Here is an 18,267-nt window from a genome sequence, read left to right as displayed (position 1 = left end):
TTCATATCCTAGCTTCCCAAACCTGGGAAAGCACAAAAGGGGACTGTGGCAGTATCTTCCCACCTGTGTTGGTCTTGGACTCCACCAGTGCAAACCTGTGCTGGTTAGTACTGTTGGAAGCAGCGGCCACAGTCGATGGCCCTCCCACCAGACAGCCCTGACTCAGAACTTTCCCTCTCACCCAGCTGTGGCTGCCAGGAATGCAGGAGCCGTTCTCTGTGTGTTACACTTATCCAAGGCCGCTGCCTTTCTCTCTTGGAATCATCTTGGGCAGAGTGGCCTTGAGCAGTGGGAGCAGACTGGATTTCAGTCTGATGTAGATAGTAAGGCTTCTTGGTTGGGGTTCAAGTCCAGGAGGCACAGCTATGTCCAGAATGCAGAGCGCATGCTCACAGCCGTTCTTGGTAAGCTCTGCCTGCAGAACTGCCCCTTGGTTGGACCAGTCACTGGGTGTTTCCAGGGCATGATCCGGAAAGGAGGAAATGTCTTGATCGGTGAGGTCACCTGGTGATGAGCCAAGACAGAAGACACTGGGACCGGACAGAGAAAGCAGTTCTCAGAGGGCTTCCTCCCCTTCTGGGTATGGCTTTGTTTTTATTTTTGGGTTTTTTTGTTATATTTGTTTGTTGTTTGTTTGGTTTTGGTTTTTTGAGACAGGGTTTCTTTCTCTGTTTAACAGTCCTGGCTATCCTGGAACTCACAGAGATCTGCCTGCCTCTCCCTCCCAAGTGCTAAGACTAAAGGGATGCACCACCACCACCACCTAGAGTATGTATTTTTATATTCAGAAAAATCCACAAAGCTGATAATAGTCACAGAAAACGAACAACCCTTTAACAGAAAGAACATAGATTCGGGAGGCTGGTAGCCTATCCTGCAGCCTAAGCACAGTCCTTAACCCCCTGGGTTCTCTTCTCCTGTAATTGGAATTAGGTAGTCTGTGCGCCTTGATCATGCACTGTGAAACTTCAGTGAGTTTTCCATGGGCCTTCCATGATAGCACCAAGCACGCCGCTTCTCCAGAGTGCCAAGAATCTTGAACATCTCCATCATACTACAGCACTTGCCCAGAGAACACTAGAATTTGTCTGCCTACCCAGCTGTGGCCATTGCTTCATCTTCCACGATGGGGTCGAAGGGCTGGCTCCCTTTCAGCTGTGGTGTTACTTGAATTTGCACTTTCCATGTATTCTCCTCTCCTGCCTCAGGAGATTGGTGTTCCCCAGCTGTGAGATACAGCCGGGTATCTCTGGCCTTTTGCTTTCCTCCTCCCAGCTTCCCAGCTTCCGTGCAAGTCCCCCTGCCATGCGGACAGGCACGCTGCCCTGACTTAGATATGATTGCAGCTGTATGAGACCTCACTTGCCAGATAGCTATAACTTACCAGTTAGTTTTGTACCCCAGGGAAGTCTCAAACTCTCCATCCTCCTGCCTCAACCCCAGGAGTGCTGGGGTTATAAGTATGTATGTAATCACAATACGGGACCGGTTTTTTTCTTAAAGTTGTTTCTGTGTGTGTGTGTGTGCTAACGTGTCTGTGTATGTGTGTAAATTTGGGTGCCTGCAGAGGCCAATGGCTTTGGATCCACCCAGAGCTGGAGTCATGGGTGGTTGTTGAACTCTTGATGTGGATGCTGGGAACCAAATCAGGACCCTCTACAAGAGCTAAGCGTGCTGAGCCATCTGCCCAGCCCCAGACTGTTGAATATAAACAGCCATACATCCCAAGTCACAGGATGCTGTTTCCTCTATTGGAAATTCTCAAACCAGACTGTAGTGGGGTAACAGTGAGACAGGTGTTTTCAAATACAGGACTGTTTGGGAAGCCTGCGACACCTGCTTATCACTGGGTGCAGCCCAGGGGCTCTCCCCTCTTCTCACTGGAGAAGGAGCCCAGTGAGGTTTTTTTTTTGAGGCAGCCTGTTCTTTCTGTAAGTTTTGGAGCTGGGGTCTGTTCTTAATGCCAGGGAAAGAGCCTGGCATTAAGAGTAGTTAATACACGCTGTGGAATCGGGGAGTTTAGTTGTTAACCTGTATTCCTAAGAAGGACCCATCCCTCTTCACTTCACTTCCAAAATAAAATCTTGTGCCTGCTATAGTTCTGGGGGACTTTGGAAAAGAGAGGTGGGGGTCAGGAACATGCAGGGCATACTGAGTCACCCTTTCTTCCTGTCACACCCATGGTTTTATTTCCAGGTAGATGAAGGCCTGCCTCTGAGCTGTCAGTCATTGGTGATTGGCAACACAGACTGAAGTACAATTTAACTGGTCTCCCTTTGGTCTCCTGTTGAAACTGGTTTCATCCTCAGGCAGAACACGTGATCTGAGAATTAATTACAAGCTCTGCCTCCACGTAGCTTTGGCAGGAAACAAAACGTGACGTGGAAATGCTGGAACATTTTCTTTAAAAAAAAAAAAATCAAACCTTTGCCTGGCAGGCCAAGTTTTTCTGGGGCGGGGAGAAGAAGTAAGGATGGGTAGGCTGCATAGCTGGATACTTCAGCTGGCACTCAGTCTGCAGCCCGGAGTTAACAGCTACATGGGAAGGGCTTCTTGAGATTATCGTAAAGCTCTGTCCTTGGAAAGCATTTGTTAATTCCTACCCAGTGTGTGCAGAGCAGGGCAAAGAAGAGAAGCAGCCAATCAGGAAGCTGTTAGGTAGGAGGATACATGGAGGTGAGCAGCTCTGTCTTAGCCTGGAAGATGTCTCTGGGCAGGGAACTTTGCCCAAAGTCACATAACAAGTTAATGATAGAATTAGAAATAGAAGCCAAGTCTCCATATGTTCCCTCGGGCACTTTTCCTTCTAAATCATAAAACCCCATGGAAGAGGAAGGAGAGGAGGCGAGCAGAATCGGGGTCCTGACACCTAATAAGTCAACGTCGTGGCCTGAACAGCCTCCAGATTTCTGTAAAACTGGAGTGACTTCTGCGTTCCTGTCACCATGGGAGGCAGAGCTATCTGTTCTTGTGCCTTGGTCTTTCCCTCCAAAAATTCCAACAAAGAAGGAAAGAGGATAAACATCTGGCTTAGAAAAATACACCAAGTGAGATAGAGGGGTGTCTGCATTGTCTGGTAGAAAACAGTATCTGGGGTGTGTTATGTGCGGTGACGGTTCCTCACTCAAATCGAAACCAGACTCTTAAGAGTTTAAGCCATCAGATTTGTTCCTGAGTTCCTACCAGATCCCAGGGTCGTGCTGACCTTTGCAGGAAGGATCAAAGAGATTACGTCATGTGTAAAGGCAAACCTGGAGAGGACCAAAGATGGAGGAGAGGCTCTGTAGAGGGCAGGCTGTAGGATGTAGGAACCAGAGGCCAGGAAGGAGGGCCTGTTAGTCCTTCTGCTGCTGATAGCGCAAAACCCCAGAGTCCAGGTACTGCATAAAGAGAACAGGTTTACTTGGCTCCCAGTATTGGGAGCTGAACGAACATTCAGGATCAGGTACCTGTATCCATCATCCCTGTTGCCCTTCATCTCACAGAAGGTTGTTTCATGATAGGACTGTGTACAGGGCAAGAACTCACAGGAGCCATTCCTAGCCCAGGTCTGCAGTATTTCCTAACAGCTTTTTCAAGAGTGAGCATACTGATCTCACCTGAGCCAGAGAGCTACCTTCTGCTGAGGTCAGCAGTTAGTAGACTCCTCACTGGTCCAAGAACTGCGAGGAAACAACTCTGTGACCAGTTACCAGTCTAGGAACTGTAGAAGTAGGCCATTGAGAGTCCAGCCTAAAGGAGACATCTGTACTACATCACCTCCCCTACCCCTCCCTCCCTCTCTCCCTCTCCCTCTCTCTCTATCTGTCACACACACACACACACACACACGGTTGTCACCAAGACTCAGAGAACAGCATCCTGTGAAAGGGGGCAGAAAGAATCTAACAGCCGGGCGGTGGTGTCTCACGCCTTTAATACCTGCACTCGGGAGGCAGAGGCAGGCGGATCTCTGGGAGTTTGAGGCCAGCCTGGTCTACAAGAGCTAGTTCCGGGACAGGCACCAAAGCTACAGAGAAACCTTGTCTTGAAAAAAAAAAGAATCTAAGAAGGAAGGAGAGGAGGGCTCTGAAATGCCATCTTCTGGGTGCAACATGGTCACATCCGTGCTGCCCATGTTACCTTCAGGAACTCCCAGCAGCTGTGGTTATCCACCTAAGGCCTGCACAAGATCGAGCCAACCACATTTATTGCTCCGTATTCCAGCAAGCTAAGTTAACTGGACTCAGTGGCTTACAACACAGAAAAATGCATGAAGATGGGGAAGGGGCTGGGGAGAAGATAGGCTTAAGATGTACTGTATCTATGTATGAAATTACCAAAGAATAAATTGACTTAAAAAAAAAAGAATAACTTAGTTTAGGAGGCTAGCTTTAACCCCTCCCACTCAGCAGCACCCCTTGTGGTTAAATGACCTTCTACCTGTCCACTCAGAAAGTCAACTACCCCATCATGGCTCTGCATAGGAGCCCTTGGGGATGACAAGCCATAGCCAAATCCCAGCAGAGGACAACGGGAGAGACAGACGAATATGACATACTCATCCTACTTGGGAGCATGGGATCTTCCTCTTCTGCCCTTACATATCCCCCCCCCCCAAAAAAAATGCATGAGCGGCTTCTAGGATGCAAACTACTTAGCTCTGAGTAGTTGGGGCAAAGCCCTTCTTGAAGAAAGTGGGGGAACTCACTCCCTCTGGCCTGTTTCAGCTTGTCTATTGAAAATGAATTTGGCACAGTGACTGGGAGAAGAATGGCCATCTTCATCCTTCTTTGGGGGGAAGGACTTGGCACACAAGCCTGATATGGACAGGCAATAATTAAATTGCCACGGATATGTCTGATATAATTGAGACTGAGGACTTGTGAGTATGTGCTCCAGACAAAACACCCCATCATGCCGAGGATTCCCAGGCCCCTGGAACCCGTTCTTTCTCAGAGTATGGAAATTAATGTCTTAATTACAACTAGAAGACACTAAAGGAGTGGAGGAGTCACAGGAAAGGAAAAAAAAATTCCCTTTCCATCTAACAGTTGTGAAAGGCATAGTCTGTAGGCTAAATCCCCCCTAGCCCACCCCACCCCAGTTTGTGAGACAATGGAATGGGAACATTTTGTGCAGAACTGAACTGAAAAGGCAGAGGTTTTTACCTCTGCTGACTGAAGACAAGACCTTTACATATCTCCCTGTGCTTTCTAAGGGCAGCTCAGGAGGATGTAGGAAGATGTAAACACCTTCCTGGTTGCAAACAGGAACTGCCTTTTGAATTGTGAAGATCCACAGTGTAAATAAAGCTCGTGGAGATCACAGATAACTGGGCACCTCCTCCTCCATCTCCTCTTCCTCCTTTGTGTCCCCATGAACTTTGGATTTGCAGAGTTTTTATCAAAAGTTACTGATCTCATCTTTGCTTCTCACTGCCACACCTGAAGGCCAGGCCTCTTCCCTACAGATTTATGCTTTGGTCAGAAATACCTTGGGTGTTTCTAGCTCTGTTCTGGTTGATGTTTATGTCTGAGAATCTGTTCCTGGGGTTGTTAGAGAACACCAATAGGAGAGAAATAGTGGCAGCCATTAGAATGCCCACTCACCCACTCTCCATCCCCACCCACCCACTCCCCCCTCCCCCCGTGCATTGTTTACATGGCTTACCTTCTCTGTGTCATGGTCCAGCCAACCATTCAGGTAGAACCTAGGTTGTAATGGCTTAGGCATGGAGTACTGAGCTCTTTTTGTGGTTGACACATGACGGGTGAGTTATAAATTAGCTTTAGAACTGCATGGTCATATAACAGCATCACGGCTTTTAGCGACAAACAAGAAACCACCAGCATCATAGTCCATAAGTAGCAAGTGGTTTGTAATTGATATGTGTTCAATATGGTGTGCTTTTCCTGACTGTCTGAGGGGGCCCTTCCAGCATTTGTATTTTATGTTTGAGACAGGGTCTCTCTGTATACCCTAATTGGCCTGGCGCTCACTATGTAGTAGAGGCTGGCTCTGAACTCACAGACACACCTCCCAAGTTCTAAAATTAAAGGTGTATACACCCAATTTGTTCATTTTAAAATTTTTAAAAAATATTTTCCTTGTACTCTTCATAATCTGAGATTATTTTGTATATATAGATATAATAATATAAGCATTATTTATAAAGAGGTGGTGGGGGACTCCCAGGAGAGGCAGCAGCCAGTCACAGGAGGCCTAGTGGGTCCCCTGGTGAGCGGTCTGAGGCCTCAGCAGGAGACAGACAGATAGATATGCCATGCAGAAAGAGCTTGGGTATAGAGTTTATTTAGTGGGTTATGGAGGGAGAAGGGAAGGTGGAGAGAAAAGAAAGGTAGAAGCTGCCTCTCCAGAAGAAGAGGGGAGGGGAAGAGGAGAGGTGAGACAGTGGAAGGGGGAGGGAGGTTGGGAGTAGGCGGGACTTGTCTCTTAAAGGGACAGGATACCCAGGTGATAGGCCAGGCCAGCAGGTTACAACAATAAGTACTGAGGTTATAACTCATTGGTAAGAGTACTTGTTTAGCATCTGTGAGCCTCCAAATTCAATTCCAGTGTTGCCACGGGAAAAAAAATAACTTAGTATATGATACATACATGCATATGCTTGCCTGTTTATTATTTTTCTTCCCCTCAATAATGCTGGATTTTCCAGGGCAGAACCTTTGTTTCCAGTTCATTCTCACTGACTGATGGTTTCTTAGAGTACATAATGATCCAGTCAACCATTTAGATAGAACTCAGATGGTGATGGTTCAGACACCAAGTATTTGACTCTTGAAATTATTGAGATACAAACGTTATTTGGTTGCAAGTTTGCCTTAGCTCACTTTAGTGAGTTCAATGTCCATTTTCTGGGGCAATTTTTATTTTTAAAAATAAAAAATGAAAAACCAAAAAAAAAATAAATAAAAAATAAAAAATTGAAGCCGGGTGGTGATGGCGCACGCCTTTAATCCCAGCACTTGGGAGGCAGAGGCAGGTGGATCTCTGTGAGTTCAAGGCCAGTCTGGAATTATAAAAGTTCCAGGACAGGCTCCAAAGCTACAGAAGAACCCTGTCTTGAAAAAGCAAATAATAATAATAATAATAATAGTAGTAGTAGTAGTAGTAGTCGTAGTAGTAATAATGAATACATAAATAAAATTTGAAGTTATCTTTTCCAATATTCCATATCTCCGAAATTAGTTATTTCTCCCCTTGTAATTCTTCCTTCTGTGTACTTTGCAGATCCAGACACAAAAGGGGCGATTCCTGTCCAGGGAGAGAGCCAGCCAGGGCACAGTCTTCCAGGACTCTGAGTACTGGCATGGGTTATAAATTCCATTCAGAGGAAGGCGTGGCTAACTCATCGGCTAAGACTTCTCAGTTGAGACTGCTGTCAGAATTAGGCAGCTGATGGGGCTGGGGAGCCCTGCTGGCTCAGTGGATGAAGCACCTGCCATACAAGCAGGGGATCTGATTTTGGCTCCACAACGTTCACATCAAAACTGGGCCTTGATGGCAAACAGGATTAATCCCAGAGTTGGGGAGGTAGAGACCAGCAGATCCCTGGGACTTATTCTACCTAAATCACTGAGTTCCCGGTTTAATGAGAGAGTCTGTCTCAGAAAAATAATAAGGTGAAGTGTGAATGAGGAAGTGCCCTGCTGTTGATCCTGCCTGCACACACACACACACACACACACACACACACACACACACACATGTGTGCACGGACTACCCCGCATATGAACATGTACACTCAAAAGAGGTTTGGAAAGAAAGGCAGTGTGGTTACAGGTGGAGGAAATTATGACAGATTCCGGAACATTTGGAAGAAATGACCACCATGCATGAAGGAAGCAGAGATACTGAGGTGTAAATGATACAAAATATAGGTGGGAATGTTGTCCAGGCCGGCCACAAAAGGACTTAGAGTGTACCCTTTTATCCCTGGTGGGAATGCCTAAAGGATTTTCAATGGAGGAAGTGATTTGGTGAGAATTTTAGGGTGTGTTCATGATATGATGGGTTTATGATTTAGGGCCAATTTGAAACTATTTACTCATTTTAGAATTGCATTTTGGGACATATTCAGAGTAGCTTGGACAAACTTATTTTTATGAACAAAAAAATTATGCCTCAACGTGTGCAGCTTACTATGTGACCTACTAAATAAGTTGTACCCTGCGGAAATTCTATGCGAAGATGTTCTTTCTCCATCACATTTTCTTTCCCTTTCTGTCCTCTCCCCCATTTTAGAACAACAAGGTCACACTCTTCCGCCAGCTGCAGCAAATGACATACAGTCTGATTGAGTGGCGCTCCCAGATCCTGTCTGGGACACTCCCCAAAGATGAACTAGCAGAGCTGAAGAAGAAGGTCACAGCCAAAATTGATCATGGGAACAGGTAACCCAAGACAATCTTATCCCAAAGATGTGGGAAATGGCCGGCACCTTCACTGTAAATATCATTCACACCTTTAATACCAGCAGCTGGGAGGTAGTAGCAGACAGATCTCTGTGAGTTCAAGGCCAGCGTGATCTACAAAGTGAGTTCCAGGGCAGCTAGGACTGCACAGAAAAACCCTCTCAAAAAAACCAACAAAAAATCCTTTAAACAATTTCAAATTGAGGGTTGAGGAGGTAGGCCAGTTGGTCAAGCGTTTGCTGAGTTTGCATAAAGCCCAACACAGCACAAACTGGGTGTGCTGGTGCTGTAATCATAGTCCTCTGAAGACGGAGGCAGGAGGATCGGAAGTTCTGGTCAAGAACGCGTGACTGTATATCAGGTTCAAAGCCAGCCTGGTTGGCTTTATGAGACCCTGCCTGAAAAATAAAACAGAAAATAAATAAACAAACTGCATATTATATAATTATCCATATTTACAAGGCACATGTATATTGTACTTATGTATAATGATGATTAATAAGGTTAAGTAGCGACCTCATCACTTTGGCAGCCATTGTTTCTTTGTGTTGGGAGCATTTAAAATCTTCTTTTCTGGGGATTCTGATGGATAAAGTTAATTTTTACCAACCGTAGTTATGTTACTATGCAGTAGGAAATTAGAAGTTATTCTTCCTACCCAGCTACACAACTGTACCAATGAACCACCTCCTTCCCTTTATTAGTGACTTTGGGGGCCGGGGTTCTTGTATGTGACAAAATACTGAATAGAAGAAACTAATGGGAATAAAGATAGACTTTGGCTAGTGGCTGCGGAGAATAGAGTTCGTCATAATGGGGAAGGCACGGCCGAGCAGCATGGAGATGGTGGCAGGAATCTGTCCTTCGCCTAGCACAGCAGAAATTAGAGTACTCCAGCCGAGAATCAGAGGCCCACCCCTAATAGTCCAAGTGTATCAGCTAAGCACTATATCTCGAAAGGTTTTGCAAGTTGTCCAGCCAGTGTCACCATCTGACAAGTGTTCAAACCTATGAGCATGTTGGGGATGTTTCCCATCAAAGCCATAGTTACCCCTAGGAGTGTCCCTGCAGCACCCTAGTCCCACAACAAACTTCTGATCTTAGGGTTGTCAGTTATTAATGGTTATGACTTACTGTCTTATTGTCTTAGAAAATACTCAATTTTGGTGAAAAATGTCCTAGTCCCTTCCTTGGGTCAGATGCTATGTTGGCCCTTGGGTTCCGGCTGATACAAGAACAGAGAAAATAGATTTTCTGCCCTAGCTTCTCCACTGGCAGAGAAACCAAGAGTGATCAGGCACACAGAGAGAGCTTTTCCAGATGCCTGAGACTATATTTTATTCCAGGGATAGATATTAAATTGATTGCTGTCATTTTCAGCATTCCCCCCACCCAGTGATCAGGCACATAGAGAGAGCTTTTCCAGATGCCTGAGAGTATGCCCTTATTCCAGGGATGGATATTAAATTGATTGCTGTTATTTCCAGCCTCCCCCTACCCTCCACCCCCCATTGGGACTAGGACCATGATTGGTAATGGTACAATTCAGATTCCCTGGTATGTAAGCCATCCTTCTAGCCCACTAATTCTATCTACACACTTGTTATGTGTCCATTTCTGCAGCAAGCTCCTAAGTAGCACAGGTAGTCACGTTGCTTCCGGGTACCATTGCCTTTCACTATAGGAGAAATTCAGTCCATTCCTCCACATGACCGTGGGTGTGGCCTGGGATTCACGCTTTCAGCCAGCCCCTTCCAGAAGACCTCAGAAGTCCTTTGTTAGCTTTGCTGTTGTTTGTTTGGTATTTAAGTGGTCTAGTTTGTGCTGATGTCATTCCTGTCTCGCCCTTTGCCCCATGGCTCCAGCTGTAGGACTCTATCATATCCCTGTTAAAATACAGTTCATCAGCCTGTTCTGTAAATGCACTAGTTTAACGAACTGTAATTAGAAACAATTGGCGTCTACGTGGGATACAGCCTTCAGCTGGTTTCACAAACTGTCTCCGTTGTACACGCCACATACTCATAACTAGGAAGTAGCTATGGTAAAGTTAATTACTTCTTTCTAATTTTATATAGGAGGATGTGAACTTGACTGATTTCCTTCTGGGTCACAAAGGCAATGGGAAGGAATTAACTTGGTCACAGGCCCTGTCTCTAGGTCTGACTCTCCTTGCAGTTGAGATGGGACTTCCCTCCCTGATACTTGGCCTCTGTCGTGGTCAGTGTTGATGTCTCCTAGACAGGATCTGGACTCACATAGGAGACAAACCGCTGGTCATGTGTATTCTAGATTAGGTTAACTGAGGAGGGAACCCGTGCTTAAATGAGGGGCAGCACCACTCTGTGGAGTCCTGGAATTGAATAAGACAAGCTAGCGGGGCACCAACATACATCTGATCCTAAGTGACAATATAATGTGACCAGCTGCCTCGGGTCCCTGCTATGCCATCTCTTGAACTGTGAGCCAAACTAAGCCCTTTCCCCCTTAGGTTGTTTTTGTCAGATATTTTGGTCACAACAAGAGAAGTGTGACTGCAGCCACTGCAGCTGCGTAGCCTTTCCTGCAGTCTCCGGACCTGTCTTAAAGCCAGTCGATGTAGGCTAAGGCTCTGTCCTTTTCTGATCTTGCCACAATAGCATTGGCCCGGAGGTTCCCCCGAGGCCTGGCATAGCATGTTAACGTCTCCCACATGGCAGAGCTCGCCTGCTTTCTTTCCCACACCTGCCCTTGAAAGTGGCTCAGGAAACAGGGCCTTTCTGCCAGGACATCCATGGCCCAGCTCTGCCAGCATGCCATCCCTCTCGGGTCTGGTGGACTGTGGTCTGGCTGCCATGAGAAAGAAGCTGCCAGTGCAGCTCACTTGCCTGGAGTTGCTGTAAAACAGAGAGGAGGGAACTAAGGTGTGGTTGCTTTCTTCCCAAGGACTTGCCGCCTCTGCCTGTTATCCCTTGAGTGCTGCTGTTTGGACACCTCCGTTCGCTCATGCAGGTGCCTGGAAGGCAGACTGAGGGCTGAGAGCAGAATTCCGTTCCACCAACCTCTGAGTTCTTTCTACTTCTGTGCCCATTGGGCACTAAAGCCTTGGGAGAGGGGTGTGGTTATCTCCACTCTTGCCATGCAGCCCTCAGAGCTTCCGTTGCCAGTTTTCTTGTGCCGGTCTCTGCAGTTGGAGCTAACGTTTATTGGTGCTCACTATATGTGTGGTCCTATTAGATGCCTCACTGCTGTTATCTCAGTCAGGTTCTTATGGCAACCGTAAAGGGTAGGAAGCATCTACCCATGAAGGAGTCCAGGCTTTGCAGGATGAAGGGGTCCTAGAGCAAGCAGATGTCAAAGCCAAGCTTCAGACTGTAGTGTGAATGATAGCAGAGCCAGCATAGAGGTGGTTTAGGAGAGGGTAGCCCTAGAACTTAAGTCTTAAGTCCTCCTTATTGTCCTCCCTTAAGACAAGATTGAGTAAAGAAGAGAGGGAAGGTCTTTGAAGGATGATGTACAGGTTTGTCATTGTTGCTGTGCCATATCACAGGGAACTGGGCCAGGGAATCACTGAAAAGAGGGCTTTGGTCAGAGTCAGTGTCAATTCTACTGTTATTGCTTTGGGCCAATTCCTTGACACATGCTCACAGGTTTGGCTAGAATGGCCTCCTGAGCCATGTCGCGTTATTGCAGTGTGGAAAGGGGTGGAGACTGGAAGGAGGGGACCCCTGGGCTGTGTCCAGCCCCTGCCCATTTCTCCTGCGTCCCCTGGGCTTTCTGACACAAGCTCTTCTACAGAGTCTGGCAGTGGAGGGGAGAGCTACTTACCACCTCCTTTCTCTTCAGAATGCTTGGACTCGATCTGGTTGTGCGTGATGACAATGGAAACATCTTGGATCCGGATGACACCAGCACTATTGCCCTCTTCAAGGCCCATGAAGTTGCTTCTAAAAGGATAGAAGAAAAGATCCAAGAGGAGAAGGTGCATTTTCTCCTGGGTGCAAGTCAAGCTACTAGGATTTTATTCTTTGCCTTGGTTTTTAATGCCAAAAAAAGGGAGTAGTAGACAATAGAACTAGAAATGCCTGGAAAATCACATGTGTCCTTATTTTAAAAGTGGGCAGAAAGAATGAGGCCAGTGTTAGTGTTCTGATTTGGAAAGAGAACAAAGGTAGGTAGGGGTGTGTGTGTGTGTGTGGTGTGTGTGTAGAAAGATGCAGAACTATTTTATAAAAAAGTACTTGTATTTTAAAAATACAAAAGCGTATACACATGTCAGTGCTTGCATATACAAGAGTCACTGGAATGGTAGATTAGAAACAAGCCACTAAAAGCTGCCTCTGGGCCTGGGTTCAGTTCCCAGCACCCACTTAATGCTTCTCAACCACCCATAACTCCAGTTCCAAGGGATATGTTTCTTCTTCTGACCTTTGAAGACACAAGGCATGTATATATGGCCAAAATGTCTGTACACATAAAATAAATGTAAAGAAATAAAGATGCCTCTGGGAAGGAGAACTGCGTGAAAGGAAGACTTTCTATAGTATAATCTTCTCTGTTTGTTATAAATACTGTACTGTCCAAGATAAAACAATTTTAAATGATGTGTTTAAAAATTTTTGAAAACAATGAAAACTTAGAAAGATGGAGAAAAATATGTCAGCCACATTCTGACAACATGACCTTCCATGTTGACATTTTTTTTCTTTCTTTTAATTTTATTTTATGTGCATTGGTGTATTGCCATGTCCATCTGTATGAGGGTATCAGGTCACCTAGAACTAGACCTACAGAGCTACCGTGTGGGTACTGAGAATTGAACCTGTGTCCTATGGAAGAACAGTCAGTGCTATTAACCACTCAGCCATCTATCCAACCCCCCCACCCACCCACCAATGTGACATTTTTGGTTTATTATTTTCTGTTTGGAGGAGGAAAGGTTTATCTGCATGCTGTTTATTGCTTTTGCTTTCTGGAGTATGGTCATGACAACGTGTGACTGTGATTCTGCATTGAGGGACAACCACGCCCAAGGGCAAAGCTTTCTCATGGGACCTTTGTTTGCTGTGAAGTTGAGCAGTGTGGATCAGGTGATCTAAAATTGATCCTCCTGCATCCACATGGAAGCTCCACATGAAAGATTCATGCATCTGCTAAAAACTGAGTTATCACCAGTAGACATCATGGTTATTTTTTATGTATATGTATATGGTACACATACATGTAAGTATGTTTGATAGCATGTGTGTGGACCCACATGAATATTTACATGGATATGCAAGTGGATGTGGAAGCCGGAGGTTGGTGTCGGGTCCCTCTCCTATCACTCTTCGTCTCATTTATTGAGGCACGGTCTCTCACTTGAACCCAGAGCTTCCTAGCTACCCAGTTTGTTCCAGGTTCCTGTCTCTATCTCCTATACACCGGGATTGCAGGTGGGGTGCTGTACCCACCGGGAATTTACATAAATCTTGGGGATCTGAACTCTGGGTCTCATTCTTCCACAGCAAGCACTTTCTATGGCAAACCATCTCTCCAGCCTCTCAGTCAGCATTTGTTGAATTATTTGGGCTCAAGAGCCTAAACAGGACTGCTCTGGTTATCTCATAATGCTGATGTGTTTGGCTGAGCCATGATTGGTCCACATCTGCTCAGTTCTTAGCAGGTGCTTCTTGAGTATAGTAGCTGTCCCTTATGTACAGGTTGGCTTCTTTGCCAATATTTTTTTCCTGTTTGCTTAAGTCTTCTCTCCTGTCCTCTGGCCTAGAGCATTCTGCAGAACCTGGACATGAGAGGCCAGGCAATCTTCAATACTGTCCACACCTATGGTCTCTATGTGAACTTCAAGAACTTTGTCTGTAACATTGGCGAGGATGCAGAGTTGTTCATGGCCCTGTATGACCCAGACCAGTCCACCTTCATCAGGTAATGGAGACCTATGTCACTTATGCTTGGCCTTGCAAAATACGGTCTTTACCTGCCCTTATCCAGGAGCCCTTCACTGGGTTTGAGGTCTAAAGGCTGGGTGTAGTCACTTCTGTAGAAACTAGTGTTTGGGCTCTGGAACCTTTGCACACGGGTGCTAACATGGTGAAGCTTCAGGTTGTGTCCTTTGTGGGGGTTTAAAGAGTGAAGGAAACCGCTCAGGACACAGACACAAAGATAAAGCATTCAGAAGAGCCTAGGGGTGGAATGAGAGAGATGCCGTGGAGCACAGTGGGGACTCATGGCTTTGAGAATAAGCCGGAGGATAGGGCAATGGTGAATGCCCGCCATTATATGTTTGTCCACACCCATGCAATTCACTGCACCAGCTATGAACGCTCATGCCAGCTGTGGGCTACGGGGATGAAGATGTGTCCGTGCAGGTTTCAGAAGTTATAGCCAGTTAGATGGGGGTACTGTGTTTGGGGACTCTGCTTTCAGCTCAACTCTCCCATGAACCCAAAACTACTGGGGGGAAAAGTCCACATAAAGAAAGTTTAAAGGCTGTGATTGAGCCCCAGTATGACCCTTCCCTGAGCAACTCAGGAAATGGACATTTAGCTTGAGGAAGGTGGTGAAAAGTAATTCCTGGGGCCTAGGCATTCTTACCTGGTAGAGTGCCTACTTCACATTCTCAAAGTCCTAGGTTCAATTCTCAGAATAACATAAACCAGGTAAGTGCCACAGGATTGTAATCCCAGCACCAGAAAGGTGGCAGCAGAAGGATCAGCTACATAGTGAGTTTGAGGCCATCCTGAGCATCATAAGTTCCTCTCTCAAAAAGTAAAAACAGTTGCTAAGTCACTTGCGTGATACGGACCATGAAGGATGGATTGAGAATAACATAGAAAATGAAGCTTTTATAAATGTGGCCCCTTGAGACATGTTTCCCTGACTACCTCAGGCTGGTCAGTTTACTATGTAGCGCAGGCTGGCTTCAGATAACGATGATCAGCCTCCAGAGTGCTGAGATCACAGACCCGAGCCACCATGCCCAGCTCTAAACTAAACTTTCCCTCTAGCAAAGCTGACGCTTCTATATAAACAGTCTGAGGTGGAGTGAAGACACCAATGGAAGAAGCTTGCCAAATCCCATATCTGAGCCACCCTAAGCAGGGTCTGCCACTGTGTAGCGTGTTCGTTGCAGTAGGGACTCTTTCAGTTACAGAGTCCCCACATACATGGTGTGTGTGCTTCCCCAGCACCTTCTCACGGGGCACCTCTATCCCTTCTTTTGACCCTTGCACGTCTGCGCTGTGAGCAGCCTCTGTTCCAGCCGCCCACTCACTAAGAGTAATTTCCTTTGTTTTCCTGCTAGTGAGAACTACCTAATTCGCTGGGGCAGTAACGGGATGCCCAAGGAGATAGAGAAGCTGAATAACCTCCAAGCCGTGTTCACCGTGAGTCCTTCCTTCATAAAACATTTTTGGATTCGTTTGTTTTCTGTGTCTATGTAAATGCACGTGTATAGGTGTGTTGCTATGGTGTAAGTGTGGGGGTCAGAGGCCAATTGGCAGAAGTAAGTTCTCCTTCCACTGGGTAGGAACCGGGGATAGAGTTTAGGCAAGAGCTTTTATCCATGGAGCCATCTAGCTAGCCCGGTTCCATTTTCTGTTTCTTATTAAATATATGGAAAACATAAAGGACGAAAAGGAAAGCCATCGTCATCCCCTGAGTAGGTGTCACCCAGTCATTGATTCACTTAGTGAACACATACTAGGTACCACATACCAGTCTGTACCCTTGAGGCCATGTGTGAACAGAACAGGGAAAGTCGCTGTGTTCTTGGGCAGCTATTGAGCTGATGGAATAGACAAGCATATACAACAGTGACACCCGTGAGTGAATTCTGAACAACATCAGCACCCCGGGTGCTTCCCGGGGCTTTGCCAAAGTATGAGTCGGGGACGCTTAAGTTTTCATTGTATATTTATCAATTTAATTTTTGTTTTCAACTCACAGTTGTTCATTGATTTTATTATAATGAAAATGGTTTCCCACTCTTACCCTTTTTTTTTCTTTTATTTTTGAGATTATAATGTAATCACATCCTTTCCCCCACTTTCTTTCCTCCCTGCAGGCCCTCCCACAGGCCTCTCCTTGCTCTCCTTCAAATTCCTGGCTTCTTTTTCATTAATCATTGCTACATGCATGTATGCATATTTAACTTTTAGTACCTATATGCTGTATTATGTATGTGTGTTCCTGAGGTCACACGGGTGTCGTAGTTCATGTGCAGAGGTCAGAAGACAGCCTCAGGTGTTTCTCCTCCCTGCCACACTGTTTTGAGCTAGAGTCTCTTCGTTGCTTGCCTTTGCATGTACAAGGCGATCCCAAAGATTCGCCCCTCTCCACCTCCAATCTTTCTTAGGAACATGAGGCTTATACACGTATGCCACATTACCTAGCTTTACACGAGATCCGAGGATTTAGATTCAAGTTCTCAGCTTACATGGCAAGCGCTTTACACATTGACCCACCTCCCCAACCATGAAGCTTGTGTTTTAAATAATTGATTGATGAAGCGCTGGGAGTAGACATGTGAGGTGTAGGACCACACCCTTAGCATGCACTCGTCTGTGGGTTCAATGCTGGCATGCTAAAACACATAAATAGAAGACATTGGAGGAAGACAATGAAGTTGGAGAGAGCCAGCGAAGCAGATTACTAGGTAGAAGGAGAGCTCCTAGACCAAGGTCACGGTGAGGGCAAATGTGATCCAGACCTTTCCTGGGAACCTTCCTCTGTGTAGAGGATTCCCAGTCTCTGCAGGGTGATGCTGCGTGCAGCTCAGGAGCCTGTAGTGTGTACCTGGCAACTGTCTTCTTCTTAGCTTAGAACTTTCTGAGCTTCTTTCACATATGTGTGTGTATGTATATGTATATGCATATATGTATATATACAAACATATGTATATATGTGCATATATTTATATTTTAGGGCACACCTTGGGGCTGCAAGGGGGACTGGGAAACCTTGATTGGTGGGTCCCCAGCTCCGGCTATCTCTCTTTCTCCCATCAATCCACACAATTGCTCTGTCTCCTACTCTTTCCGAGTCTAAGAAAGGAAAAGTAAGCCTAAATTCCAGTGGCAGATGAAGCAGCAGCCAGTAACAAACTGCTTGCCTGTCCCTCTGTCAGCTGCCTAACTCTAGGACATGCACAGGATTCTCTGCCCCTGCACAGAGTCCTTCCTGTCTCTACCCCTGCAAAAGCAGACCCAGAACCTTCTGGGATTTTACACCAGACTACTTTAGTATTTGTTCAGTTTGGAAACCGAGTTGGGTTTTCCCCGCTTTCAAACGGCGTTTATCGGGCCATGTGTATATGTTTTTGGCACTGTTAAATCTTTTGTTCATCATTTAATCAGTCATGACTTAGTACAGCTTTGATTGCTTTTTCCTTTCCTGCTCCCACGCTCCCACACTCTCCCAGCCAGCCAGAGGATCATCCAGAATGTAAATTTTATGTCTAGCCTTTCCAATGAAAGAAAATGTGGTAGCCATTCCCTTGTTCATTAAACAGTCTTCATAACTCATTTATAAATGACTATGTATTATGTAATGATAGCCAATATGCTATGGTTTATAGAACCTGCCACGCGGCCTCTTTATTTTGTATTAGCGGAAGCCCTGCAGAACCTCAAGCAGAGATTCCGGGTGGGTGATTACTGGTGTGTATTGCTGTCTCAATGACATGTCTTTACCAAATTACAGGGTGTAGATTTGGAGTGATTATTTGAAAAGTAATTCTTGATTCAGTAAGAGGGCTGGGGCTGCTGTTTCATAAAAGGGTTCTGAGATATAATGAAGTTATTTCTGATGTTAAGTGAATGAGATATATGAGCTCATTTCCGGATCACTCACTCCTCCTTCAGAACACACA

The 18,267-nt window shown here is 45.8% G+C and overlaps 1 protein-coding gene across 3 annotated transcripts in view; it reads left to right on the top strand.

Annotated features, from left to right (window-relative positions):
* The window catches only part of Dock5 (dedicator of cytokinesis 5), a 174,844-nt gene that overhangs the window by 73,803 nt on the left and 82,774 nt on the right, over positions 1-18,267 (top strand). For all 3 annotated transcript variants that reach the window (XR_005975585.1, XM_041663816.1, XM_041663826.1), the window contains exons 6-9: positions 8,248-8,396; positions 12,243-12,378; positions 14,164-14,321; positions 15,700-15,781. Coding sequence is in view for 2 of the 3 variants with exons in the window: in XM_041663816.1 (XP_041519750.1) it covers positions 8,248-8,396; positions 12,243-12,378; positions 14,164-14,321; positions 15,700-15,781 (525 nt within the window). In the remaining variant the exon portion in view is untranslated. The remainder of the gene's footprint in view (positions 1-8,247; positions 8,397-12,242; positions 12,379-14,163; positions 14,322-15,699; positions 15,782-18,267) is intronic.

This window comes from Microtus oregoni, unplaced genomic scaffold, assembly GCF_018167655.1.
Source record: "Microtus oregoni isolate MIOR12 unplaced genomic scaffold, Mior012 000001F_ref0000356, whole genome shotgun sequence".
In the NCBI taxonomy this organism is placed as follows: Eukaryota; Metazoa; Chordata; class Mammalia; order Rodentia; family Cricetidae; genus Microtus; species Microtus oregoni.
The sequence above is the reverse complement of the archived record's forward strand: the minus strand, read 5'-3'. Positions and strand labels throughout refer to the sequence as shown.